At 41.7% G+C, this 25935-nt stretch overlaps 1 protein-coding gene across 2 annotated transcripts; it reads right to left on the bottom strand.

Moving 5' to 3' along the window:
• Positions 1 to 2908: 2908 nt before the first annotated feature.
• ZFP91 (ZFP91 zinc finger protein, atypical E3 ubiquitin ligase) lies at positions 2909 to 19773 on the bottom strand. 2 transcript variants are annotated; one of them, XM_033157935.1, is made up of 11 exons: positions 18508 to 19773; positions 17289 to 17314; positions 14027 to 14242; positions 13469 to 13505; positions 12666 to 12752; positions 12228 to 12356; positions 11171 to 11218; positions 9922 to 10000; positions 9510 to 9624; positions 7111 to 7210; positions 2909 to 6654 (listed from the first exon to the last, which is right to left on the bottom strand). In XM_033157935.1, the coding sequence occupies exons 1-11, from the start codon at positions 18897 to 18899 to the stop codon at positions 6144 to 6146; spliced, it is 1740 nt and encodes a 579-aa protein (XP_033013826.1). In that variant the 5' UTR covers positions 18900 to 19773; the 3' UTR covers positions 2909 to 6143. The 2 variants fall into 2 exon arrangements, with proteins under 2 accessions (XP_033013826.1, XP_033013816.1); XM_033157925.1 differs by having other exon boundaries at positions 11171 to 11221; positions 18508 to 19771.
• Positions 19774 to 25935: the final 6162 nt, after the last annotated feature.

Below are 25935 nucleotides of genomic sequence, written 5' to 3' on the forward strand. Positions count from 1 at the left end.
CCCCACCACCACCAGTTGAGAACCTCCAGCCCACTCAGTACAAGATGTTGAGACCAGTGAGTTGTCTGTTCCCACACGTCCCCCTTTTCTGAGGCTTGCTTGTACCCTCCTCCTTCCTCCTCGCATTATTATTATTTTTTAACCGCTTTTATTTTGATTTCCTCGTGCCGGCTCAACGACCTACTAATCCCTGTAAATTCGATGCCACAAAGCCTAACCATCCGCGATAAAAGGCACAAAAGGAAGCCAGTCGCCCTACTGGCAGCACCTTTAGCCGGATACTTTCTGCGGCAGCCCTCTAATGCCCAATGAACCATCCCCTCAGGCATTATTATCTTGTGTGGTTCTCATTTTTTTATCTCCAGCAACCGTCTCCCTTCTTGCTTGTTCTACACCTTGTTAAAAGCCCAAATGGAACCAGCAACACAGCACATTTGCTTCATTCCCAACACCAAACATTTCCATTCATCACTATGCATTTTGGACTGGGCTTGTAATGTGAAGGTCTAGTCCAATTGGTGCTGCAGATGTGGTTTTTATTGGATTGTTAAAATGGAAAATTTAATATTTTAAAAATATATATATATATGAAATTAGTGCTGCAGGGTTTATACTCCAGCTCCCTGTTTCTTTGCTCAGAACCTTTTTTTTTTTTTAAACCACCACCACCTGACTGAATCAGCTAGCTAGGTACATATTTGCCTGGATATGCAACACATTTCCCTGTTAGCTTAATGCTGGAGAAGACTGCTAGCACACTCTAAAGTGTGTGCCTCATCTTTTGAGAACAAGCTATTGATCCACGTTCCTCTCTTGGTTCTTTCTGCATGGTGCTCCCTACTTCATACAAGGACACGTGCAAACTGCTTCAGTAATACACGCTGTTCACATTATCCATGAAAAGCAACTGGGTGCGAGTCAGCATTACAATGGCATGGAAAGCACAGACATACTGTGCCCCTCTACACATTTACGCCTTCACCTGGGGGGAGGAATTAAGCATTTCCTATGATCCACTACAAATTGCCCCCTTCCATGATTTGCAGCAGAAAAGCCGCCATCAGGCTAACATCACACAACGCTGTATGGCAGAGGGCCAAGTTGTTTTTGGACTACAACTCCCATCATCCCTAGCTAACAGGACCAGTGGTCAGGGATGATGGGAATTGTAGTCCCAAAACAGCTGGAGGGCAAAGTTTGGCCATCACTGCTGTATGGGAATATGTCATGTGGCTCCAAACAGGCAAACATTCAGTGAAGGTTGCATGCCTTCTTGTTTATCTTTAGGCTTTATGATATGACAAAGTCAACTGAATCATTAGTAGAAACAGAGCTAGATTGTACCCCCAGTTCAAACTGCACGGAGGCAGGAAATTCTCTACTTCAGAAATCTACAACAAATACCTCAATTGTCTGTAAAAAATAAATCTAACTATCTGTCACACAGCATTTAGACAACTTGAGTCTCTGCAAAGTAACAGTTACAGGTGGGTAGCCGTGTTGGTCTACCATAGTCAAAACAAAATCAAAAATTCTTTCCAGTAGCACCTTAGAGACCAACTGAGTTTGTTCCTGGTATGAGCTTTCGTGTGCATGCACACTTCTTCAGATACACTGAACTTCCTCTTCTTGGAGTACCTTTGGAATCCATATCTGAATGAGGTTTACACACCTCCACAGACTTTCTGAAGAAGTGTGCATGCACACGAAAGCTCATACCAGGAACAAACTCAGTTGGTCTCTAAGGTGCTACTGGAAAGAATTTTTGATTTTCTCATTTCATGGTTTTAGGAAGAGTTTGAATGTTTTTCTATTATTTTTTTTTTAAGATGTGTTGAGCAGCTTGCTTTGGGGCCTGGCAGGATGCTTCCCTTCTGTGCCTTTATATACACACAATCTCAGATGGCATACAATTGGTACAATGTATTTTAACTGTTTGTTGTTAATACTAGTGATATACAAAGAGTAGCAACTCCAAAGTGAAGAAGTCACCAATCAGTATTATGCTGCCTAAGGAACTTGGCTTGAAATGATTACAGCCCTCTTGTTTGGCATTTACTTCTAGCCCCCTCCTCTCCAGTGCAACTTTCCTAAAGACACTGTATGTCCTATTCAGTGACCTAACCTGCTTAGTACTTGCCTGATAATGGAAATGAGGCCAATAACTTATTTCCTTCATCAGTCTGTTGCATCCCACACAACTGCTTCCAGAAAATCTTGAAATGGGTGCTAATTAATTCATTTTTCTCTTTTCTATTAAGGGTGACCCACCCACAGAATTATACTTTATTGTGGAAGTAAACAGTAGGTCTCCCAGACAGAATCAAGTTAAATCTTAAATGAACCAATTCTTCCAGTATATTTTCAGTGTAAATAATGTAAGGTGATATCTAATGAAGTAGTGCCATTAGCACAAAGACTGCTGGCTATGTAACAGAAATTACCCCCCTCTCTCCTTGCCCCCCCCCATGTGATCTGCAGTTCTCCCAAGTAGATTTGGGGAGGGCACATGAAGAGGGAAAGTTTAATTGCACAACCAGAAATCCTTGCGCTAACTGAATACTTCATTGAATTCTGCCCATAATCTTTCAGGAATGTGAATGAATCAACCATTTAGGTAGAACCCAACCACATCCCATCCCATCAGTTAGAAACTATCTGGCACCAGGTGGTGTAATTCATATCAAAATTGTTTCATTCATAGACATTTCAGTGGAATGGGATTGCTCCTGCACTGATGCAGGTGCATGGAAAGCAGCCTCCTTTGTCTTCTCCATACGGACAGCATGCAATGAGACACAAATTATTTTATTTTCCCCCTTTATGTATTTATTTTGGTTATGGCTTACCCAGCTTAAACACAAGAGATGAAAAACAGTATCCCTTTTTATTGTTTTATTTATTTTTGTTTACATAACCCTTAATCAACATGGATTTATCACTGCCCTCCCCCGACACCCTGCCCCAAATCTCCATCACTTGGTGGAAATTTTTATATGCAACAAGGCTTTTAAGCAATCAAAGACTTGTCAATTCAACCATCCCTTCCCTTAACACTAAAAAATAGGGGTGTGCCACAATGCAACACAGCTCTGTTGCCACCCAGTGGCTACTACTTCAGGTAGTTCTGCTAAGTATCGCAAATTCTGCTCCCTCTCTGGTAGGAATTTACAATGCTAGTGCAGTTTGCCTCTAGTTCTTCACTATCATCCTGGAAAGCTGCTCCAGGGATTTAGCAGTTCTCCCCCACCCTACAAAGACTCCACCATATTGCCATTGTTCAGAAACTATTTGAAGTAAATGGACCATTTCTAACATACTAAGCTCACCCACCATTGAAAAATCCCTGAGCTTCCTGTTGACATCACTTCTATTGGTGTTCATATAAATGCCAAAGAGAGAATCCATACATATCAGATTAGGAAATAGGCTTATGTTAGCTGTTTTTTTGGTGTTGGTGGGGTGCAGGATGCACACCATCTCTCACACTGACAGGAAGGGGATCCAATGCTTACACAGCCAAGGTGAGTTTACAGATAGGACAAAACTACAAACTGCTTCCAGAGTGGGTCAGTATCAAATTAGTTCCTGTAAACTATCCCATGTTACAGAGGAAAGGAGATTATATAGCTTCAGCTCCCAGCACCATGCTTCCTTCCCATGGGAAAAAGCTTATAAGAAGAAAATATAAATAGTTTATTGCAAGTATTATAATAATTGATTGAAGCAAAACTGCATGCGTATGGTGGGAGACACATTAAGGGGAAGCAGCAGGAACAGTTTATGTCAAGGCAAATGGTTTCAGTTCATAAATCTAGACCAGAAGTTATTCACCCCAGAGTGCAAGGAGCCGACCTGGTTAAACACAAGACAATGTTTCTTTGACAAAATCATACACACACACACATACACACACACACCAACAGTGGGGAAAAAAGATCAACAGAGCTGTCTAGGAAAGGCAAGTAATAAGCTGAGAAAGAACTTCAAGTAGTTTGGCAACTATCTACCTACAGCGAAAGTTAGCAGCCCCTACAACACTGAAAAAGAGCCTATGATCTGTTCTTGGTGCTACAGCAGTAAAATTCATTATACTGTAGAAGATAAGAGGGTAGCCCCTTCAGCAGTATACAGAAGAAAGTCTCAACTGCAAATACCTTTCTGGTGTCAACCCTAATCACAGGATAAGTAGCTTCATATCAAGCCTGTAAAACACACAGTAGCCACATGCAACACCCCAGCTACACACTGCAGCCTAGGAGGTTGTTAACAAACCTCCAACCAGTCTGCAGAAACTGAAGGAACATGAGTTGGTAAATCAAACCCTGGCAGACAGCAATAGTTTGTGTCATTTTAGTGCCCCATGGAAATACCCGGTTGATGCTTAGCTTCCAACTCAATAAAGGAGCTCCATTTACACATCTCTCCAGATAATCAAAACTGTGGCTGGGAATGATGCTAGCTAGTGCTATCCAGAGTAATTTGGAACTATATGAGGTAGAACTACAGTACAGACTGAAAAACCTATTTCCATAACCACTGATTTAAAAGAGGGTGGCAACATTACCAAACAAAAAAAAAAAATCAGGATCATGCCTAAGATAATTCCTCATTCTCAGTTCCTGTTAATATGAATATACTAGGCCAGTGAAATAGAAAAGTAAGTTCGCTGGGATACTTTGTCACCACAAGCTGTCGGGTAACAGTCAAAAGCTCATGCAAATTATGTCCAAATATATTTTTGAGGTGTCAGTTGCTTTTCTAAGCTCTCCACAAAATGCTAGGCATATTGCACTCCTTAGTGATACCCAAGTCACCAAGTATGACAGAAACAAGAGGATATGCACCTATGTGAAAATGCTAGATATATAGCCAAGGAGGTCTGGAGCTGCCACCACTCGATGTCAGTTTTGCATCTAAATAGGTTTTTAAGAACTGGGTCCAAGTGTCTTTGGACAGTAAATCTATTCAGCAGTCTATATATAACACATCCTCAAAAACAGGCTTTTTCTTAATGGCATTTGCTTACCAAAACTAGAGAAACGCAAAACTAATAATGCAACCTAAGTGAGCAAAGCGTTAAAGCTGGGGAAGAGATTAATGGCTGACGCAGGACAAAGCTTTGAAGTGGGTATTACTTCTTCACAAAGAAATCCTCCCCGTCCAAACAACAACAAATGCTGAAATCTCCCTGTTCACTAGAAAGGGCACAAAGACCTATTCTGCTACACTAGCACTTCCTTCAAGCAGGGAGATGGACAATTCCTTAACATGGTTTGCTGAAGAGGCTGCTTCCATTTTATACCCCTTAAGAAGAATTGGTTTGGAAAGAAAAATCCTCCCTAGACAGCAGCTAAGAGATCTTTTTTTAAAAAACAAAATAAATAAGGAATTTGTTATCACAACTTAAAAACAAGACATGTTCAAAGTGCAAATTTTCTTTTACCAGTCTAGCACCCATTCTTGTTGCCTCCTCTACACAGGGCGTTTGCAGCCAGAGCAACTGTAGAAAAGGATGGCACCCCTCGTGAAAAAGTGAGCACCCGAGTGCCAGAATCCCCTTCTCTCTCCTTACTGAGGCAGAAGGAAGGATGAGAGAAAGGGGGGAATAGATGCTGTTTTACAGCTCATCCTGCTGAAGGGTCCTAAAGTGCCAAGCTATATTCCCAAGCCCTAGGAGGAGAAGTAGGAACCTGCAAAGGGTCAGAATTTAATAATGCATAGAAAAGGATGACGTGACTGGGAGGTGCAAAGTAGGGTTTTGAAAATGAGATACTGATCCAGAGTACAAACACCTTCAATCTTGCAACATTGGTCAAGAAGCAGGAAGTTTGCTTACTTTGGAAGGGCAGGGAGAGGGATAGGCTCTGGCTGCTTCCCTTCACTGCATTGCAAGAATTCCTTGCTTTGTCAGTCTCTGTGTAAAGGCAACATTCCTCTCAAAGAAGGGAACTGCGAAAGAATGTGTAGTGATCCACTCTGGGAGGGAGGAGAGGTGGGGCAGAGGGGGAGCAGGCCCTTTAGTTATTTGACTAGTAATTTAAATGTTTTAGTTTCTCTATACTGAATAAGCTTTTCCCATTTATTTATTTTTTTAAATACAAGTTCAAGTTGTCCCAACACCCATGTGCTCCTTTTCCCTACTAAGGTCCTGTAGAATCAGAATCTTCAATTAGAACTTCAGTGGTCGCTCCAAGGATCTCGGTGTTCATGACCAGCCCTTCCGTACTCTCGCCACTAGCAGTGCCAACAAAGATCTTCCCGTCAGCCATCAGATTGACCCGGTCACCCCCGCTGCAATATGCCTTGGGCATCCCGTCAGGGTTCAGCAGTAGACATTCTCCAGGAGTGGTGTTTCCAAGGGGGTCTGGAAGAAGGGGGAGGCCCTGGCCATCAGTGGGCGGGACAACTGACTCTGGATTGGTACCCAGGATCTCAGTGCTGGTGATGAGGGCGCCTGCATTGGCTGCCAGGGCTTCAGCAATAAGCACCTCTGGGTGACTCTTAGCCTTATGTGCTACAACGCTGTCTTTTTTCTCAAACTTCTTTCCACAGATATTGCATGAAAACTGGTAAAATGTATCTGCGTCATGCTTTTTCATGTGCCAGTTCAATGAGGCCTTCTGTCGGCAGGTGAATCCACAGATCTCACATCTAAAGAAAAAAGTGGGGTGGGAAAAGAAATATAAAATACGGCTGTAAGAATAAAGTATTGTAATTTACAACAGAAGGGAAACCTAGCCTCAGTCATTGGCCAAATGAGTTGCTCAGCCTTACTTATTTCCTTGCCCTAGAGGTCCTTAGTAGACATGTTCCCTGTTAGGCAAGTAGCTGAAAGGTGTCACCAGGGTGAGGGAAGAGAAATTCTGCCTGAATAATTCTGGCACCATACAGATATTATTTCTGCTGCTGATACTACAGGAATGTGATTCTTTATACAAATATTTTAGAGCACCCTCTGGCCTATCAAGTTGGACAGAAGAATTCAAAATAAGTTGAGAAAGAAATAAGAGTGGAATACAGAAGGGTAGCCTAAGAAAGGCACCCAAAGATACAGCTGGTCTAATCCCTCATGACTAGAGACGCAGGATAAAACATGACATTACTTACTGTAATGGCTTCTCGCCTGTGTGGATCATTCGGTGAACTGCCAGATTGTGAGAACTCTTGAAAGCACGGGCACAGTATTCACAAATATAATCCCTTTGATCTGTAAAGCAGCACACAGTATTCTATAATCAAGTCTTGTTCCTAATCAGATCCCTATTTGTACATCTGGAAAATGCCTTAATACTCCAATCTTAATACTCATGTTTTAAAATGTCTTCCTTGTAAGAGTGAGGGGGGCTGTTTAACAGTAGCAGGGATATATTTCTCAGCTGAAAATACATTTGTATATCACTACCAAGCCATTCCTAGACTTTGCTTTCATGCATTCTTACTTTTTCTTTTCCACAAAGACTCCCAACGAAGAGGGAAGGTATGGAAAACCTCCACACTAACTTGCAAGGTACACAGGGAGGAATTCAGTGTCACTCTCTTCTAGTTGCTCCATCAGTGCAAGCATTTCTGTTTGCCCAATGGATGAATCCCCCCCCCACCAATGCTGTTCTGGGAGCTCTTCTGAACTCAGTGTATTTAAGGGAGGCATGGGAGGGGAAGCCCCACTGAACTAGTGGGAACCTTTGTGCTGGCTACTGTGCTGCATTAGTTGAATCCAGGCCAAAGACTATTCATGTTACACATTGCCCATTTTAAGGTGCCTGTAGGCCACAACTTCCATACAAATATATACAAGTGGAAAAATGTGCATATTTGCACAAAGCCCGTTCAAAATTTCACCCATAACAGACACTGTCCTTGGAAGAAACAGTCTGGGTTAGATCAAAACAAATGCAAGAACAAACAAGAGCCATTGGGAGGTAGCCAGAAATAGGAGGTAGGGCCAGATTTCTCTATAAGGATATTAAGTAAAATGGCTTGATAGATATGTTAAATACTTAATTTGCATCTGAGTAATAGTTGCTAGTCATTTCTTTTTTATATATAAATAACTAGTATTTCACTTGTTTCCCCTTCTTCCTCACATCAGTTGGGGAACCTCCAGACCATGCTAAATCAGGCCCATAAGGCCAGCCAATTTGGCCATCACAGCTCTTTGTGGCCAGCCATGGTCATCTACCATTCACCTGATGTCTAGTAAAAGCTGGCAAATTTAAACAACGCAGAATACAAGCCCCGCTGCCAAGGGAAAATAGGAAGCATGCAGCTTAGTTTGTTCTCTTGATTGTTCCTTTGCAGCAGGGCTTTCATTTGCCACTGTTCAAACTGACTGCTGAATGCAAGCACCACTGCTCTCTGGTGGGTTCAGATCCTTTTGCTCTGCTATGAGGTTACTGATACGGCTGCCTACTTTTCAAAAGTGGTTCCCCACTCCTGCCCTACAGATCAGTTTCAGTGTGAGGGGTATACAACAAGAGAACCCAACTAACTATAGGAGGTTGGACCTAGTATTTTGCCTACTGCTTTCTTCTGTACTAGTCATCTTCAACATTTTGAGTGTATATGTGTAGCAGATGGTCTACTTTCTTATCTGAATACTGACATTTCAGTTTAATTTTTGTGAATGTCAGAATATATGTATCCAGACAAAATTTCTTCAGGATTGTTCAGATCTAAACACTGACACTTGACAAGTTTTAGGCACCAACAATGAAATGGAGAGGGGGAGAAGTGTGCTCATTGGAGAAAAGGTGGGCTATTAGTGTAATAATAAGTAAATAGTAAGTTTAATATTAACCTTTGCCAGAAGTGTGTTAAGAGTAATTACAGCTCCTTTCATATGGAAAAGGATGCCAACATCCACTATATGGAAGAAACTGATGAACAAGCCACTAGGACTAGGTATACAGATTAACCTCCCCGCCACCCCATCAAGTTAATATTTTGGGGTAGGTTTGATGCTGGCTTGTGATGAAAATTTTGTGATCTAGCATAATCTGCAGGTGCTTATTTTCAAAGCTAGTTTAAGCTGTGACCAAAAACCTAATGGCATTTTAAGGCCCAAATACACAAAGAACTCCTCCACCTTTGTGCTGAAGGTTTTATTTCTGCATTTTATTAAACACTGAAATTGCTACAATTTCTATTTGTTGTGCACGTCACACCTGGATTGAGGTTTCACACACCTAAAAGGAAAAATTGTTCATTTTCCTCCAGCAGCAGCTGGTGGGGCCGTGTTGCTTACCTAGCTTCCCAATGCAGAGGTTGCCACCAGTAACTGAGAGGCAGCATAGAGTGGGCAGTGTTGGGAGGAGCAGACTGGCTCTGTCACTGTGCTTGCATTGCACTGCACTGCACTGCACTGCTCCCCCCCGCCCCCATTAGAGGCAACAACCTACACATTGGGAATCCAGGTAAACACCACCACACCACCCTGCTGGTGACTATTGCTTTCGTCCTATATTCTTTAGCATAGTATGGCAATTTTGTCTTATAGCCTATATTACCTGTATGGTGTTTGGCATGCCGCAAAAGTTGTTTCTGGAGCCGAAATAGTCTCCCACAAGATGGATGAGGACATACATATTTTTTTTTCAGCAGATGCTGGTATTTGATGTGATGCTGAAAACAAGGGAAACTTAGAAGGTTCACAAATATTAAAAACACTAACAGAAGAAAGGTTCACTGGTAAAGTCAAGCCCAGCATTTGTGACACTATAGTACATGCATATAAAGGGGGCAATAATGCAACATTTATTTTATTTATTAAGTTTACCTCCTGCCTTTCCTCCTAAAGGATTTCCCAGCAACTCATGGTAGTATGAGGGCTAAGGAAAACAGCACTGATTACACAGGCCTTGGAATTATTTATAACTAATAATAAATGGATGCAAACAGATAGTAATAAATTATTCTCACCTGCAAATAGCGAGGATGTGCAAGAACTGTGCCACATCCTTCCATCTCACAACGTACGTATTGTATTGGGGGCTTTTTCCTAAGAAAAAAACAGGAGAGAAGATGGGGACAGAATGACATGGCGTACTATTACAAATGTAGACAATATACTTTTCTACCCACCACCTTCCAACAAGTGGGTAGAGTGTGATGAAGATAAGGAAAGTATGATGGAGTGTTTGGTTTTTAAGATGTTGAAAAATGTATGTAGGTTGTGTATGTTTTGTCGGAAATATGTGTATTATAATTTGAAACATTAAAATAAAGCATTTTTATTTAAAAAAAAAAAGACAATATACTTTTCTAATGAACACAGGTGGACTGCAAGGGGTGAGCAGTAAAAGAAGCCACATTAGTCTTTTGACATGGAAAAATTCTTTGAAAAACCTCAATAAATATGTTACTTAAAAAACCAATTTTTCTGGAGTAATTGTGGTTTCTAAAATCCTTTGCAGAAAAACATCTGCACTGTTGTGTTCAACACAACTTCTGTACCCCCTTCCTTTAATGTATTTTAATATTTGTTGGAAGCTGCACAGAGTGGCTGGGGAGACCCAGCCAGATGGGCAGGGTACAAATAAATAAATAAATAAATAAAATTATTATTCGTTTAGGGCATGACTCTTAGAGGGACAATTTATCACTGAAATGGTCAGGCATCCCCAGAAGCAACTCTTTGGATCACAATGTTTTTGGAAGTTAGAACTGTATACAAGCTGCGTCATTATCCTCTTAACAAGATGGTTTGCAGTTGGGACTATGAAGCTTCGTTTAGGTTTTCTTGCTTTTGTTTAACCATGAATATTATAAACATTTCAAAACAACTCACTTTTACAAAGTATGCAAGAACTGAGCAGGCAAATGAAATACAGTATAGAAAAAACAGCACAGAATGGACCTGAATCAAGGATAGAAATTTAATCACTCCTGTAAACATACTGTATCAAATGGGATTAGGTTATTCGAAAAGAGACTAGTGTAAGCAAGCCTTTAAATTAGCCCACAGAAAGTACTAGTTTGTTCCCATGCAGACTGCAGAGAAGGGAAACCCGCTCCTGCTAGGATACACAGAACAGTCTTTCATTTTTTATATGCAAAACTAAATGCATGGGGAGGATCTGCCTCAGCAGAACTTTAGATAACCAATATCCAGTTAGCCAAGTTTATATTGTATCACTATATTAGGATAGAAAAAGTAAAAGGAGCTCACCTCCTTTTGGGAAGTCGTGGACTTTTGTCATCTTTTCTCCTCCTTCCTCTTCTAGAACAAGACCACCAGGACAAAAACGAAAACAAAGAGAAAAAGAAAGCACAATTGCTGATGTACAAGCAAAGGAAACTATTCTTCAGATGGCAAGTTGATTAATGACAAAATCTACTACTAAAATAGAACAAGTACAGCACAGAACAAGTAGCTTATTCACAATAAGAGAAATCCCTGATCATCACCTCTATGAAGGTTCTCTAAGAGAAAATTGAGTTGTCTTTCCCTTCTTACTAAGTCCTAGCATGCAGTCCTAAATTTGGCCCAGAGCATCTATTTAGGAGGGAAACAACTAGCCAACTCCAGGATCATTATTTGCCCCTACCCTCAGTACCACCAATATAGCATGGATGTTACAAGATCACAATGCTTTCATTCACCTTAAAATTCTGAAATTTAATTTGTGTACACAACACAACTGCAGGATTTGGTACCCCATCCCCGCAAAAAGAGAAATGCTGCTAGTTTCTACATCTTCTCTAGTAAACAAAGACCTGAAATCATGAGTGCAGGTAATCTCCTATAAATGATCAGATGCCACAGGTTCTTCAAAAACAAATGAATATAATGTGCTTGTACAATGCAACACTCCCCATCCTAAATCTGTTCTGGATTTCCTCCTCAACCCTCCAGAGAATATTTAGGGTGAGGGTGCATGAAGAAGAAGAAGAAGAAGAGAGAAGTGAAGCTCCATTGGGTGAATGAAAGTTGTTCTGCTTATGCAATGAATTTGTTAGATTCAATTCAATAACTTATTTGTGCTAAGTGTAATGCCATGCGAAGTCAGCAGATAACTTCGATGTTGGTAGAATACCAGCTAGAAGAACGTAATGAACCAGACATTCTTCTTGGCTTTAATAATCTACAAAACCACTCAACTGCAGACTTCATAGAATGGGTGATATAGAAATAAATATTCCAGATCCAGTACACAGCACATTTGTGGGCTTTAATTTTGATCACATTAAGAGGTTTGTGCACAAAGCCACAGAATTGTACTCACTTCCTAGGTGGCTCCTCATCTTCTCGAAACTCACTTTCTTCTTTGACTTCCACCTCCACTTTAATCTCTTTCTGTTTCTCTTTTTCTTCTTTTCCCTTGCTTGTTTTTTTCTTCTGCTTTGGAGCTTCCCTGTAGAAACAGACATCACATATTCTCTACTCCAGGAAACCTTTTATCTGCAGTTCGGCAACAACCTGAATCTTCTAGACATTTCTTCAACATAGATTTTGAGGCACTTCAAGTTTTCATGTTTGCTATCCTTGTAATTAGTAAACATGCCTTGGTATCTGCCAATTTTTAAAGAGTCCAGTTGCTCACAATATTGGGAACTTTATATTTGTGTGTTTCTAACTATGGGTCGGAACTGGCAGCTATTCCATTAGCCCATCAGATTATTAACGACATACAATTCCTATATGTTTGGAAAATGGAACGCACCTGTCTAAATGTGGTTTATAGGTTTCATCTCTGGGGTCATCTTTGAAAGGAACCTCTTCTTCACTGATAAGCATTTCTTCTTCATCACTGTTGATGCAGTGAAGAGGAGAAAAGAAAGTGAAAGGATGAAGAGAATTTATATATCAACATATTCCTCAACAGAGAAGAGAACAGTACATATAAACTTCACACACTTTTTCTGGGCCTTACAATATTATGCACAGAGTACACACTAGACAAAAGGCGCTTTTTCTGGAACATGCAACAGAGACAGCAAGCTATCTGTTCACTTGCTAGGAGGCTGCATCAGCAATAGTTCAAATAATCCAATAACAAGAATCATATTGCAGGGTAGTGAGAATGCAAGTAGAACTAACATTATCTAAATCATTCTCTCTCTTTGTAACATTCTCTTTAGATATATCTTCCATTTTCCTATCAATTTCAATGGTTAACAACTTAGCCCTCATCAGTTCTAAAACTGGCTGAGCATTTATTTATATGGTAGACCGTTAATCCCCAATGCTTCAAACCTCCAACCCCAGCTACTGGCAATATTTCTATCAGGTAACATATTACCGGTAGGGCCATGGGTTAGCTTCCCCTAACTTTAGATCATCATCTAAGCAAGTCAGCCTCTGAATTAATTCAAGACACCAGACGTCTGTTATATTTGTATGCTCCAAGCATCTTTGAGTGATATTTTAGCCTGACAGCCACCCTGTTTGAATCAGTTTCTTATGCGCAAACCAATATTCTAGATACACTAATTATGGAAGAACACGGCAATCAAAACTTCTTACCTGATTCCAGCTGGAGATGAATGCTCTTCTGTGACCTCTAAAAGTTAGAAACAAAAGCATATTTTTATCTTAAGTATGGGCAGTAATTATCAGCATCTGAGAACTTATATGTATATATCACTATAGTGCTGCATCAAAATGATGCAACATGTCAAATATCCATATCAAATTTTTCACAAAAAGGACAGTACATAAGAATACATATGAATATGACATGCCCAAGCCACACAGGTATCAATAGTAATGAAATGTGTTGTGTGAAATGCTAATACTGTAGCTTGCCTTTTAACAATTAAGCTATATTTGCACCTGGTAAGTGTTGCAAGTGACTACATGGGCAATAACTATTTTTAGTAACAGTCAACTTTTAAGGCACAATACTAATTTGTGGCTTTCAAATCCTATAAATTTTATGCTTTACAATAAGGTTGGGGAACTTCAAATGCAGTCTTCCAAGCCTCTCCACCTGGTGCTTAGGACTCTCTTCACATCATACCCTAGGCCACACTCCTTACTGGTCCTGCTTTGCATTTTTCAAGAAGTGAAAGCAGCACATACCGAATTCTAGCTGGTCTGTGTTTGGTTCTGATTTGCAGATGAGCTGCAAAGACCCAGTCTTGGATCTAGAGCTCCGTGAATTATCTGTATCACACTGACGAACAGCAGCCGCTGCCCTGTTGCTACGCCAGCCCCGACTGGGCCTGGCTATACCGACTGGGGTTCCAGCAGCAAGAGTATTTGAGACTTCTTCCTCTTCTGTCTCTTCTTTGGGATCTGTGATATAAATATCAGATGGTGATGATTATTTATTAGTTGCTTTACTCATGGAAATGATGCAAAGGAACTTACAGACAACAGAAATAATACAACCGATTACAATAAACATGATCAATAAAAACCTTAAAAACCCCAATTTTTTACAAATAAAAGATACAGGCAGCAACCATTTTGCGTGTGTATGATGTATGACCACCGACAATAACACCACTTTCAGCCCCGGAACGAGCAGGGAGGGCTGACGCCCAGCCTCTGACACATGCAATAACCTGGTATGCAACCGCCACGCAAATGAGGGGTTGCCTATATTACAGATCTTGCCTCACTTACAGTGGAACCTTGGGTTGCAGACGTAATCCATGATGGAGGCACGCCCGCAATCCACAGTGTTCGCATCCTGAAGCGCCGTGTCTGCGCAGGCACCGGTGTGATTTGGCCTTGTGCGCATGCGACAAAGCCCAGAAGCAACCTGTTCCAGTACTTCCAGGTTTCCCACAGTCCGCAACCCAAAAACATGTAACCTGAAGCGGCCGTAACATGAGGTATGACTGTATTTTAAATATAGATGTATTTTAAAGGCTTGCAAGGGCAAAAAACCCAGGTAAAAAGGGAAGTTTCTGCCTTGTGCCTAAAAATATACCGGTAGATGGCACCAGGCAAGACTCTTTGGTGAGAGCATGCATAGGCAAACTCGGCGCTCCAGATGTTTTGGGACTACAACTCCCATCAACCCTAGCTAACAGGACCAGTAGTCAGGGATGATGGGAGTTGTAGTCCCAAAACATCTGGAGCGCCGAGTTTGCCTATGCCTGGGTGAAAGCATTCCACAAGCAGGAAATCACCAAGTGAAAAGGCCTGCTCTCCTGTTACAATCCTACAGACCTCCCAGGGCCCACAGAGATGGGCCTCAAATGATGTACACAGAGACCAGATCAGTTTATCTGAATCAATAATAATAAAAACCACCTTTGCTTTTAGAATCATATAGCTGGAATGGAACAAAAAGCAATACATTCTCCAGACCACAAAGAATCACAAGCTGGGAGGTGCAGCACTAGAGAAGGGCACTCTCAGAGTAAATTGCTCGGGAGAAGTTGCACAACATTTATGTAAACTTTGTTTATAAATATTGCTTGTGCTATGATACTACCCATCCTGTAGAATGGTATCCCTTCAATATTTAGTCAGCACGAATAGTAAATATGAAACTGTTCATCCTGGCCTTTGATATGTTATACCAGTTTTACTTTCTCTTAGATACAGATATAATTTTTTATACTCTAAAGGTGGTCAATGTGCTTGATTTTTCACAGACTGACTTACATTGTACACTACTTTGGCAACTTTTAGTTTCAAAGAGGAATATAAATTGTAATAAGTAAATAGGCAATGCTCTTTAGAATAGGCTGCTCTGTGCAATCACTTTTATACAAAACAAATAACCTCTTCTTATTCATTCTTTCTTCCAGTGATTGCTTTTGATACTGTTCATTGCACCTATTCCGGATCAAATGCATTTCTTAAAAATAGTTGACAAAAATGGACACATTGTTCCAAGATAACTGTTTACACTTGTCTGAAGCTACCAATACCTCTATACACCATCTAAAAATGTTTGCTCTAACAATCCCAATACTTCTTACCTTCCACAAACTAACATATGAGTCTGTATGAACAATTAGAGAATAAATCAATAAATGTTGACATGCAGGACACTTGCTGTGCGATTATCTAATGTAAGGCAATTTAAATTTGGGTACAGGAAAGCTCCAGCAGTGGTAAGGAGAAAGACACCTGCACACAAAGCTATACAATAGGAAACAATTTTTCCTACCCCACCTGAAATATTTTGCTCTCTGGGTAAACTCTTAATTTTTACATTTAAGGAAGGAGAAAAATAAGACTGGGCTTTTTGGAAGAAACAAGACTAATTCAGTGGACAGGCATTTCTCACTGGTACAAACAGCAGCAAATGAGTCTTTACAAAGGACCCAAAACCTTCTGAAAGAAAGAAAAAACTACTACAGAGTACTGCAGTTGAGTCTTTGACAGAGGACCTTCAGCAAGTAGAGCTTATATGTCTATGTCTAACTACATTTTTTGGCAGAAATAGCTCCTTCAAGGTCCAAGAAAAAGCTGATCAACCCCTCTCACCCCTCATAATCTTAGCTAGCAGAAAATACGAAATAGGACCTGCAACTCATATTAGAAGACACAGGATGCGGTTACCATACCCTGCTTCAGACATGCCAGTTTCAAATAATTAAATAATGTACTATTTGATTATTAATGAAATGTGGCTATCCTGGAAGTAGGTCTCCCACATTTTAATTAATTATATTAACAGGAAACCTACGAGGAAATATATACTAAAGATATCTAAATAAAGACTTTTTAAAAACATGTCAGCTACAGATTGAAAGTCAGTAAAACTAACTGTTGGATGGCAAAAATTAAAAAGCATTTTGAAGTCATTAAAGGTGTATAAAGCAGGCAAATGAATGATTGGTATCAGTTTTAACTGAAGGTGCATAAGACATAGCCACACCTGACCCACCATCCATTGACAAGATGTATGATCAATGTATATATGTACATATGACCAATAAAAGAAGCAATCACATTAAATTTTAAATTATAATTGGCAAAAAAGTAACAAGTCAGCACATCCACGTGGGACTCATCTAGCCCATGAAATTGACAATACTGTAGTTTAGGACAAACAGACTGGAGTAGTGCAGACAATGTGAAATCAACTCATGGAATTCATTTACATGAGATGTTTTGATAACCATTAAGAGTTAAGATCATTTTTTAAAAGGTTTAGTCAAGTTCAGAAAAGAATCTATCAACCAACTGTTATTACCCATAATAGCTAAAAATGAAACAATGGGCCGAAGCAATACACCTCCATGATTCTACAGTTGGTAACAAACTACTACCTCTCAAGGATATCCAGATGCTTACAAGTTGGGAATGGCTTGCCAGGCTAAATACAGTTGAGGACAGTAATTGTATTATATGTGATACATTCAAATCTTACCTTTCACAACAGTTTTATCCAGGCATCTGAAATGGAATGAAATACATGGTGAATTTCTGCTGAAACTACTAACATAACAGCATGAAAAGTGAGATTTATTGTAAGCATTGTATCTGCTTCAACAAAATATATGTTCCTTCTCAGGCAGTTTCATCATTAAGGATGATTGTAGGGGTTAAAGCATTGCACTAGGAACTAGGAAATACATGTTCAAAATTCCACTTAATCAAACACTATCTTTTAGTCTAGCCAACTTCATAGGATTGTTGTGAGGAGAAAGCTAGGAGAGAAAGCATCACATACATTGCTTTGAGCTCCTTAGAGAGGAGATAACCTTTTGTAACTAAGCAAAAGGTACACAGCTGTGCTCACAAGTGCTAATACTATATGTTTAGGGGAAATTCCAGGAAATATATATATTTTTGGCCACAAATGTTGAGAAATGCCCTTAATGTCAGTCCTGGTTTTCCAGTTCTCTCTCACAACTACTTCATTCAAGTGCTAAGCTATTTGATTTATTTGATTTTATTTATTTTATTATAGTTATTCATTACTTTTCAGGGCAAAGTCCTCAGAAAGCAACATATACTTTCTCCCAACACTTTTCCCCAGCAAAAAAAAGGGGGAGGGGGAAACTGGACAATAATTATAAAAGTACTAAGCCTAAACCAGATTTCTTCAGCAAGGACCACACAACGCCACCCCACTTCAGGGCCCCCACCCCTGGAAGCATTTATTACCACTAACGTTCAACCCTCCCTAGCCACTTCTCCTGACTATGAAGTTAAGCTGACCCTGTATAGAAACTGGCCCTACAACAGTCAGGGGCGTGTACCTTAATCCCCAATTAGTAATGTAACTGTACCTAATTAACATGAACACGCACAGATGCTGAGTGCTTCCCAGTGCAGACTTCCCGACTTGCAACTGCCTGAAATAATTCTGGGGATTTTTACCTAGAAGAAAGCCGACTTGAACTCTGTGGGGCTGACTTCAGAGTAAACATGCTCAGGATTACACAGCGCATGAAGCGGGAGGCATTCTCGTTTCGGGTCGTTGCCATAACGCAAAGAGGCGGCCAAAGTGATGCAACGCGGCCAAGTTACTGTACGTTTTCGCAATGCCATTAGCGGCAAAGTGGGGATGCGACAGGGAAAGGGGGGGGGGGAGAGAGAGACAACCCCTTTCTCTTTTACCAGAGAGCAGCGCCAATACTCACGCGGCGCGCGGGCTCTCCTTCCTGCCGGCAGCGCCAGGCGGAGCGGCGGTTGGTTGCGGCTCTGCCTCGGAGTCGGGCACCGACGGCGTCTCGGGCTCCTGGTTCTGCCGGGCGCCAGGGCTGCGGCGGCGGCGGGGATATTCGGCCTTCCTTCGGCGTGAGGCAGCGGCGGCGGCGGCGGCTGCAGCAGCGGCGGCCGCCCGTCCCCGGTCTCGGCCTCCTCGGAGCACCCGACTGCCGCCGGACTCCTCCCCCTGTCCAGCAGCGGCTGCGGGAGTGGGCGGGGGACGCCGGCGGCCGCTGGGAGGCGGAGCGCTCGCCTCTTCGCTCTCTCGTGGCTCCTGCTGCGGCTCTTCCTCCTGCGTCTCCGCCTGCTCGGGCGCCCCCGGCATCAGAGCAGCTGGCGGCGGCGGGGGCGGCTCAAAGGGGGGGCCCAAGCGGCGGCGGCTGCCCCTCCTGCTCGTGACAGCAGCGCCGAGCGCTCACCCCGCCTCTGTACAGCGGGCCCCCGCCCTCCCGCACCGAGCGAGGCCAATCAAGAGCGAGTTCGGAGTTCAGGCCGGACTCAAGGTCGCCCCCCTCGCTCTGCGCCAGCCAGTCAGAAGGGAAGGTGCCGGACACACCCCACCCACCGCTCTCCCGGCTCCACCAATCGGCGTCGCCAAGCCCGGCTGGCTCAGTACACTCCAATCAACGGGCGATTTTCGTCGGGCGCGCGCGCGCGCTGTCGGAATCCTGACCGTGGCGCGCGCGTCGTAGAGCGGAGCCGTTTAACAGTTATCTCTCACGCGCCAAATGTCCTTCGTTACCCTGAGGAAGGGGCATCGTTGCGGAGGCTTCGCGCTCTCTCTCTCTCTCGAGCTACGGAACCCTCAGTGCCGCGCAGTGACGCTGTTCCCGCGAAGCCCTCAGTCCTGCCGTTGTCACCCCCTCCCCCCCCCGTCCGCTCCGCAGTTTGGGCCGGTCTGGTATCCCAGAGCCTCTTGTTTTGAAGAGCGAAACGAAAAGAGATTCGGTACCTTCCGAAAACCTGTTTCCCTGAGCTTCACGCCGTCCGCGTTTCTCGGAGTTTCACGTTCGGGAAGGATTTAAAAGGAAAAAAAAAAACATTGTAGCTTCTCCTTTAAGAAAAAAAAAAGCACCGTCGTGTGGCGGGTGAAAGTCGGTGACAAAATGGCGTCCAATGAGGAGAGGCGGGACTTGCGGAGGACGCGCGCATTTCCGCTCTCGGGGCTAGAATTGCGCAGCTGCCGGCCGAGCCGGAATTATGGGAATTGTAGTTTATACTATATTCATAGTTTGCGTACAAGCAGAGGAAGAGTGAGTCCCAATGGCCACAGCAGGATTTACTCCGAGTAGACATGCATAGAGCTGGGCTGTATTTCTGAAACCCCACATTCTCTTACTTAGGGAACAGGACCCAGTACATTTAATGGAACCTATTTCTAAATAAGGTTGCACTGGAAAGCATTATAAGGCCAGAATTAATGCTTCTCTTGGGATAATTAATTGACCACTCCCAAACGACCAACATGCATATCTGCACCTTGCAGAAGTGCATTGCTCTGTCAAACAGCTCTTACTATCAGTGTAATAAAAATTTTAAGGTCTTATACAGTATATATAATAAATGTTCATAAATGTAGCAAGCAAACACGTACATAAATAAACCTCATGTCTGAAGCAGCACAGGAAGACAGTCCTGAAACAATTTTGATTCCCAAACTGACCAAATGTTTCTCTGCAAAGAGGGAGGGGGTGAGGGAACCTTCCTATTGTCTCTGGAATTAAGTGATTACCATCTCAAAGGCATGGCCAGACTACCAGAAAAGGGAATCAGATAAGGCAATCAGGTAACTTGCCAGACAGGAGATAAACAACACACTCAGATTTCTGTTGTAGACTGCCTGCCTTTTCTGTGATATAGGTATGATGTATCTGGGGGGTGGTCTTGGACTCCAGGGTGGGCAATTTAAAATGTCTATCTAAGGGCAGACACACCTTTGTTCTGGGTCCTCCTCTCCTGTGTGTGAGGGGAGCACCCTGTTGCAACAGCTTTAATAAAGATCAGGCTTACTAGCTGCTTTGGTTCTAAATATTCTCTGGTTTGCCTCTGTTATTTTCTCCTACCGATGGAGAACCTAGAAAGGACTCTATAAGGGTTCTTGTGTACCCCATAAGGGAATAAGGGCAGGTTTTGTTTACAACATCAGAAAGTTCTTCCTGATGTTTAGTTGGAATCTGCTTTCTTGTAACTTATTGTAACATTGAATTTCCAAAACACTTATTCTTTGTAACTTTTAATTGTAAACCAAACAAATTAAACTTCTACTCTGAATGCCTATTTTTGAGTTTTCTGCCTGCCTCCTTCATTTTCATATTTTGTAACAGCCTTAACACACGCACACCCAATCCAGAGTTCAGTTCAGTAACAAAAATAAGCAGAGCCCCATCCATTGAGCAAAAAGAACAGTAATTTTATTGCAAAGCATTATGATGCTGTTAGGACCAAACTCTGACCTAGAGGCTGTCATAGTGAAATAAAACTGTCTCATGCTTGAGTTGTTAACATGATGGTGCAACTGTTCCCAAGGGATATTTAAAAAAAAAGTTTGTACTGTATCACTTTCCATATATGCATGCAATTTTGTATTAATCTCTTGCTACACATTGTGTATGTGTGAGAGTGTGCTGTTAAGGAATCAGCCAAGTGGCATTAAAATTGAGTTAGAGAGGAGAGAAGAAGCTGAGACTGCAGTAGTTTAAAGCCAGGTTAGGAAAACTCTCTACAGGCTATGGCCTTCTGGTATACAGTACACCTTGAGCTGCTTTAACTTCTGTAAGGTACCAAAGACAAGACAGCACACCAAACATGGTTAGCTATTTTATAAAATGTTACATATTAACAATTATAAGATACTTTTTGCTAAATGCAATCATATTTTCAAAATGTTACAGAGGAGAGGTCATGGCAGTCTGTAACAGCAACAAAAAAGTTATTAGGGTGGAATTAAACATGGCATTCAGGCAATCCTTTTGTCAGCACAAGCATTTCTGTTTCTCAGATGAAACAATCTCCCTCCATCTGTTTCCCAAGTTCTGGGATTTCATCTGACCCCGCAGGTCTGAGTTGGAGGGGTGCAGGAAAAGGAGGGGGTGGAACCCTCTTGCACTAGCACAACTATTTGGTTGAATCCGGCCCTAAGTCTTTAAGGTACAACATGACTTGTTTTTTAAATGTTTACAGAAGTGAAGGATTACAGTATACTTGTTTTGAGTAATATGCAGTGCTTTTTTCGGGGGGGGCACAGGGGGAGGCATACCCCTAAACATTTTGTGAATCTTTGCACTTTTGTCCATTTACTGTATTTATTTTTCCCGATTTGAACGATAAAATGATGATTTTCTTGAGTAAAAATGAGTATCCCTAAACATTTTTAAAGGAAAAAAAACACTGGTATTATGTATGTTTACAGACAACAATTCTATTCAGAAAAATACAAGTTTGAACAGACACTTACAGGGCTATATGTAAATTAGCATACAATTCCATCGGGAAAGATTCTCCAGGTGTCCCTATTTTCCAGGGACGTCCCTGATTTAGAGAAGCCATCCTGGGTTTTTTTTAATATTAGATCCCGGAATGTCTTGCTTTTCCTTAGGATGTCCCTATTTTCACTGGAGAAATGTTGGAGGCTATGAAATTATCCAACCCCTGAACCGTCTGAAGGCAATCCTGTATAGGGAAGGTTTTTTTTAATGTTTAATGTTATTATGTTTTTATATATGTTTGAAGCTGCCCAGAGTGGCTGGGGCAACCCAGTAACATGTGTGGGGTATAAATAGTAAAATTATCATTATGGAATGGGACGTCCTTATTTTCATTGGGGAAATGTTGGAGGGTATGTCAAGATTTATACAGGAGCATTCCCCCTTCCCAACATGTTTTTTTCCTCTCCTTTGGTGTGTCTCTGACACCTAGTGTTCATTTCAAGTAATGCAGTTTGTTTTGTCCACTCAGTGCCTAAAAGCTGAAAGATACAGGTATGCTAACATACCAATGGTGTTTCCAGATGGGAGTTCCTTGTAGAAACAGTTCTGCTTATGCATGACCTTCTTCTTCTTCTTCTTCTTCTTCTTCTTCTTCTTCTTCTTCTTCTTCTTCTTCTTCTTCCACTTTATGCCACCATTCTTTTTACATTTATTCTGGGTTTCCCCTCATCACTGAAAAGCCAATAAGTAAAAATAACAAATTGTGCATCTGCAGTCACTGCTGTTAGCACATTTCCTTCAGTGGGCTGTTAGTCACATGTGTGGTGACGTTTCATTGGGTGGCTGGCCTCTAATGCCACACCCCTACTTTCAGTGCAAACTCACTAGACTCACTGGGGCACAACCCTCCCAATGAGAATGTCAAGGAATTATTGTTAGAAAACACCCCACAAAAATCTCAAAGCCAGACTTTTTGTGTGCCCCACACACATTTTATACTTTTATGAACTTACAGATGCTTGCAGAGGCATTTCTGCCAATCTATTCTCTGGCCAATCAGGTCTCTGCACCACTCAGCCAGCCCTAATCAAAAAGTGAAGCTATGGCAAAGAGATTCCTTACATGTGTCTCTGGGCAGAACACACACACACACACATTTGAAATTTGAGTATTAGGATTGCCAGTGTTTCAGGCCCTGTTGTAAAGGTTCCCCCTCCTGCTGTTATGAGAGCAGCACCAGCCTCTGTATAGGACAAGGAAGAGCAGTCCTCCCTGCCTACTGAGGATGCTCGGAAATGTTTCCTTGAAGGCCACACCTCCAAACACCTCAAAGCACATTTTTGTATGTATGAGGAGGGTATGGTTGCTATTTTGAGCATTTTGTTTTTGAATTAATATTTATCAAGAGAGAGAGGTGGTGGACACAATGTGTCCTTTAATAAATACCGTATTGGCCCAAATATAAGCCGCACCCGAATATAAGCCACACCTTCAAAAAAAAATGGGGGGGGGGAATTGCTGAATATAAGCCGCTCCCTTAAAATTCCGCAAGCACTCCCACCTGAAAATGGCAAATGTAGAAGAAAATCCTAGGGTACTAGAGAGGACCCACAAGTGGGCTAAACACCCATTCATAGCACTGTAAATGCAAATAAAAAAATCAATACTGCACTGTAAAATACGGGGAAAGCAATGAATGACATTAGAATTAATTGCACAACAGTCTCAAGCTTGCAAATTGTCAATAAAACATTTTTTGTTCCATTTTACCATATGTCTGCTTCAGCAGCGATATTGTAAAAGCCATTTTTTGTAAGGTAGCAAATTTAAGCCTCACTTTAACTTTTCACAGTCGGAATTTTGGGGGGGGGAAATGCAGCTTATATTCGGGCTAGTACAGTATTTATTCTTCCTTAAGTGTACAGGCAACTCCCCATTCAGGGGCGTAGCAAGGGGGACGTAGGGGGTGGACCTCCCCAAGTTCCATAATGGAGGGGGTGACAAATAATCAAGGAACAATTACTGCCCTACTAGGGCGGTTCATAAAAAACTTTTTTAAAAAAAATGCCTGCTCCAAAGGTCTTATCTTACTATACATGGTATTATATAGCTATATATGAAATTTCATGCATATTGGTTAATATTTTGACCCTCCTCCATCAAAATAGCTGTTTACTTGGCTGTTTTCCTATGTCATGAAGGAAGGCTGAAATTTCAGTTCAGTGGAGCACTTACTGTATACTGTTCCCAACCCTAACCCTGTGGAAAGCCATCTAATTAGACTTTAATTTGATTTTGAGATGTTTTTAGGAGGTAATTTAATTATTGTTTGATTTTATACCAATGTTATGTATCTGATGTTAGCCACCCTGGGCCTGACTTCGGCCGGGGAGGACGGGATATAAATAAAAGTTATTTATTATTATTACTTGTTATTATTCCTTTGTAAGAAAATGTGAAATAACGTAAAACCATTTGGGGGGGGGATCAATGGGGGGTGACAAGAAATTTTCCGCACCGGGTACCACCTGACCTTCCTACGCCTCTGTTGCCATTTACATGTGCTCTATTCACGTGCAACTGTGAACCTGCATGTTGTGGGATCCCAGAAGCTGATCCCAAAAATGGGGAGCACCCTGGAGATGTCCTCTTTGTACTGGGGAGGGTCTCCTCATGAGCCAGGACGACTTTCTAGGGTGCTCCCAATATACACAATTTCATTTATAGCGTGGAGGGGCAGAACATAACCCCCCCAATTGGGAGTTGCCTGTATTTCTTTTTGTGAATGGTAAAGAGGACTGCTGCTGCTCTGGTTTGCCGGAAGCGGTTTAGTCATGCCACATGACCCGGAAAAACTGTCTGCAGACAAATGCCGTCTCCCTCAGCCAGTAAAGTGAGATGAGCGCGACAACCCCAGTGTCGTCCGTGACTGGACTTAACTGTCAGGGGTCCTTTACCTTTACCATTTTGAAGAGGACTGGTAGGAGAAATGGTGGGTGACTTCTCTGTGTTGCAGCTTTCAACACTTGTGTATTATTAAAACTGTAGGGTTGTTTTCTCCCGTCTGATGTCATAAATGTGTGTGTGATTTGAGTTTTCAGAAAAGCATGAAGGATTTGTTTTCTATAGGTTGAAAACTGGTCTGTTTCTAGCATCCAGCCAGTTTTCCTGCTTTGATTACCTGTTTTTAATATACTTTTAAACATTATGTTTTCATATTAATAGTGCTAAGCACTTTTTTTAATAAAAAAAAACTCGTCGACACATTTGTACTGTCAGAATTTATGTTCTTATTTGTTCTCATGCGAGCAAGTCTCATTTATTTAAAAGAAGCCTTCTTGCCATTCCTAGTTTCCTTGACTCTTTCCATAACTATGCTAGCCTCTACTTCAGTCATGTCTTTAAAAAAGCTCAACAACCTTGGTCGGCCCTCACACATGTTCACTTCATCAAATCTGGCCCTCTTTGAAAAAAGTTTGGGCACCCCTGCTCTACTTGGACTTAACATTTTCAAATCTTTGGTATACATTCTAGCTGAGCTTCAGTTATTGTGGTTTTCAATAAGCACTCTGAAGAGATTTGACTCCCTAGACTCGCCCTTTTCAATTTCCTTGCAACTAATCACTGCAGTTTTGCAATGTTTCCTCTTTTGAAATTAAATGTGGTCTTGCTGGATTCTCTGGCCAAATTGCACTTATACAGGGGCGTAGCAAGGGGGGGTGTAGGGGGTGGTCCGCACCATGTTCCATAATGGAGGGGGTGACAAATTATCAAGGAACAATTACTACCCTACTAGGGCAGTTCATAAAAAACTTTTATAAAAAAAAAGCCTGCTCCAAAGGTCTTATCTTACTATACTAGGGATTATATAGCTATATATGAAATTTCATGTATATCGGTTAATATCTTGACCCTCCTCCACCAAAACAGCTGTTT

This window comes from Lacerta agilis, chromosome 1 (genome assembly GCF_009819535.1).
Source record: "Lacerta agilis isolate rLacAgi1 chromosome 1, rLacAgi1.pri, whole genome shotgun sequence".
In the NCBI taxonomy this organism is placed as follows: Eukaryota; Metazoa; Chordata; class Lepidosauria; order Squamata; family Lacertidae; genus Lacerta; species Lacerta agilis.